We start from the raw sequence: 2042 nt of genomic DNA, 5'->3' as shown, positions 1-2042 counted from the left end.
TTTATTCTTACCTTCATAGGTTATTTTATGTTATATGGGTTGTGTGTACTAATGTGCTTTACACCCTGGTTTGAGGATATGTCTCATTTTTATACACATTATATCCGTGTATATAGTTAAAAGACAATAAACTTGAATAAGCAGGATGGTCCTGAACGCTTAAAGGGTCGTGCCAGCTATTCAGACGAGAGAGTTAGAGCTGGTGCAACCCCATTGGAGTATTAGGAATCTCCCCTTTGCAGTTGGGCCTTGCAAATAAGAGTGTCGATTCCCCAATGAATTGGCATTACCACCCTGGCTTGGGGTAATGAACTGGCATTACCACCCTGGCTTGGGGCAACGAATTGGCGTTACCACCCTGGCTTGGGGCAATGAACTGGCATTACCACCCTGGCTTGGAGCAATGAATTGGCGTTACCACCCTGGCTTGGGGCAATGAATTGGCGTTACCACCCTGGCTTGGGGCAATGAATTGGCATTATCACCCTGGCTTGGGGCAATGAATTGGCATTACCATCCTGGCTTGGGGCAATGAATTGGTGTTACTACCCTGGCTTGGGGCAATGAATTGGCATTATCACCCTGGCTTGGGGCAATGAATTGGCGTTACTACCCTGGCTTGGGGCAAAATAGTGGTAGGCTGCCCCTCTTGTTCTGGTTTGTCAAGCTAACAGGACAAGGCACCTGGATTCTGGATTTTTGACCCTAGACAATAGGTCAGGATGAAGTTAATGTGGTTAAAGAACAAAGACCATCTGGCCTGTCTGGAATTCAGTCTCTTGGCCTCCTGAATATACGCCAGGTTCTTGTGGTCTGTCCAAACTACAACAGGGTTCCTGGCCCTCTCCAGCCAGTGACGCCATTCCTCCAAAGCTAACTTAACTGCAAGAAGCTCCCAATTCCCGATGCCATAGTCTCTCCCTGCCAGGGATAGCTGCCTGGAGAAGAGTGCACATGGGTTTAGTTTACCGTCCAAAGGTGATCATTGAGACAGCACTGCAGCCACTCCAATGTGTGAGGTGTCCACCTCCATGATGAAGGGAAGGTCGGGGTCTGGAGTCACCAAGGTGGAAGCTGATGTGAACCACTCTTTAAGTTCTGCTAAAGCAGCCTCCACTTTAGTCATCCAGACAAAAGAGCCCTTGGATTTCTTAGTTAGCGCCGTCAGTGGAGCTGCCACCGAGCTGAAGTTCCCGATGAACTTCTGGTAAAAGTTTGCAAACCCCAGGAATTGTTGGACCTGTTTGACACTGGATGGTTGTGGCCGGTCTCTGACTGCCTGGGGCTTCGTGGGGTCCATCTTGAGATTGCCATTGGAGATGATGGAACCCAAAGATGAAGTGATGGCTGTGTGAAATTCACATTTCTCCCGCTTAACATAAAGTCCGTGGTCTGGAAGCCTCATTAAGATATCTCTGACGCGAGTGATATGCTCCTCCATGGACTTCGAGAAGATTAGGATATCATTCAAGTACACGAAGGTATACTTATAGAGAATCTCCCAGACCACGTTGTTTATAAAGGCTTGAAACACTGCTAGAGCATTCACGAGACCAAAGGGCAACCCCGAATACTCATAGTGCCCTGTGCATTGAATGTAGTTTTCTGCTCATCAACCTCCTTTATATGGACCAGACTGTATCCACCCTGCAGGTCTAACTTCATCAATACTCTTGCCTCTTGGGGCATCTCAAAGGGCATAATCATGAGTGGAAGGGGGTAGCGACTTTTGGCTGTTATGTGGTCTAATCCAGATATTCAATGCTTAGTCACAGGTTTCAATCTTCCTTATGTACGAAGAAGATGGCTGCGCCGGCTGGTGAGGTGGAGGGCCAAATGAAGCCCACGGCAAGAGCTTCTTTTATGTAATCTTCCTTTGTGCTTCTCTCTGGGCCTGTGAGCATGTACAATCAGTCCCACGGAGGACAGGTACCAGGCAGTAGGTCTATAGCACAGTCATAGGGTTGGTGTGGTGGAAGAGTCGAGGTCTTTCCTTTGCTGAAGACCTCCTCCAAGCCCTTGTAGGTGGAAAGGATTTTGAC

General features: G+C 48.1%; 1 protein-coding gene across 1 annotated transcript; it reads right to left on the bottom strand.

The window, feature by feature from the left end:
- Nucleotides 1–982: 982 nt before the first annotated feature.
- Nucleotides 983–1441, bottom strand: LOC140211303 (uncharacterized). The gene has a single exon (XM_072281012.1). The coding sequence runs from the start codon at nucleotides 1439–1441 to the stop codon at nucleotides 983–985; it is 459 nt and encodes a 152-aa protein (XP_072137113.1).
- Between the last annotated feature and the right edge of the window lie 601 nt (nucleotides 1442–2042).

The sequence above is a fragment of the Mobula birostris genome, chromosome 16 (genome assembly GCF_030028105.1).
Source record: "Mobula birostris isolate sMobBir1 chromosome 16, sMobBir1.hap1, whole genome shotgun sequence".
NCBI classification, from domain to species: Eukaryota; Metazoa; Chordata; class Chondrichthyes; order Myliobatiformes; family Myliobatidae; genus Mobula; species Mobula birostris.
This window is presented reverse-complemented; position numbering and strand designations above follow the sequence as displayed.

Excerpts from the sequence above, each read along its gene's own strand:
- LOC140211303 (XM_072281012.1), bottom strand. The coding sequence starts at position 1,441 with ATGGAGGAGCATATCACTCGCGTCAGAGATATCTTAATGAGGCTTCCA.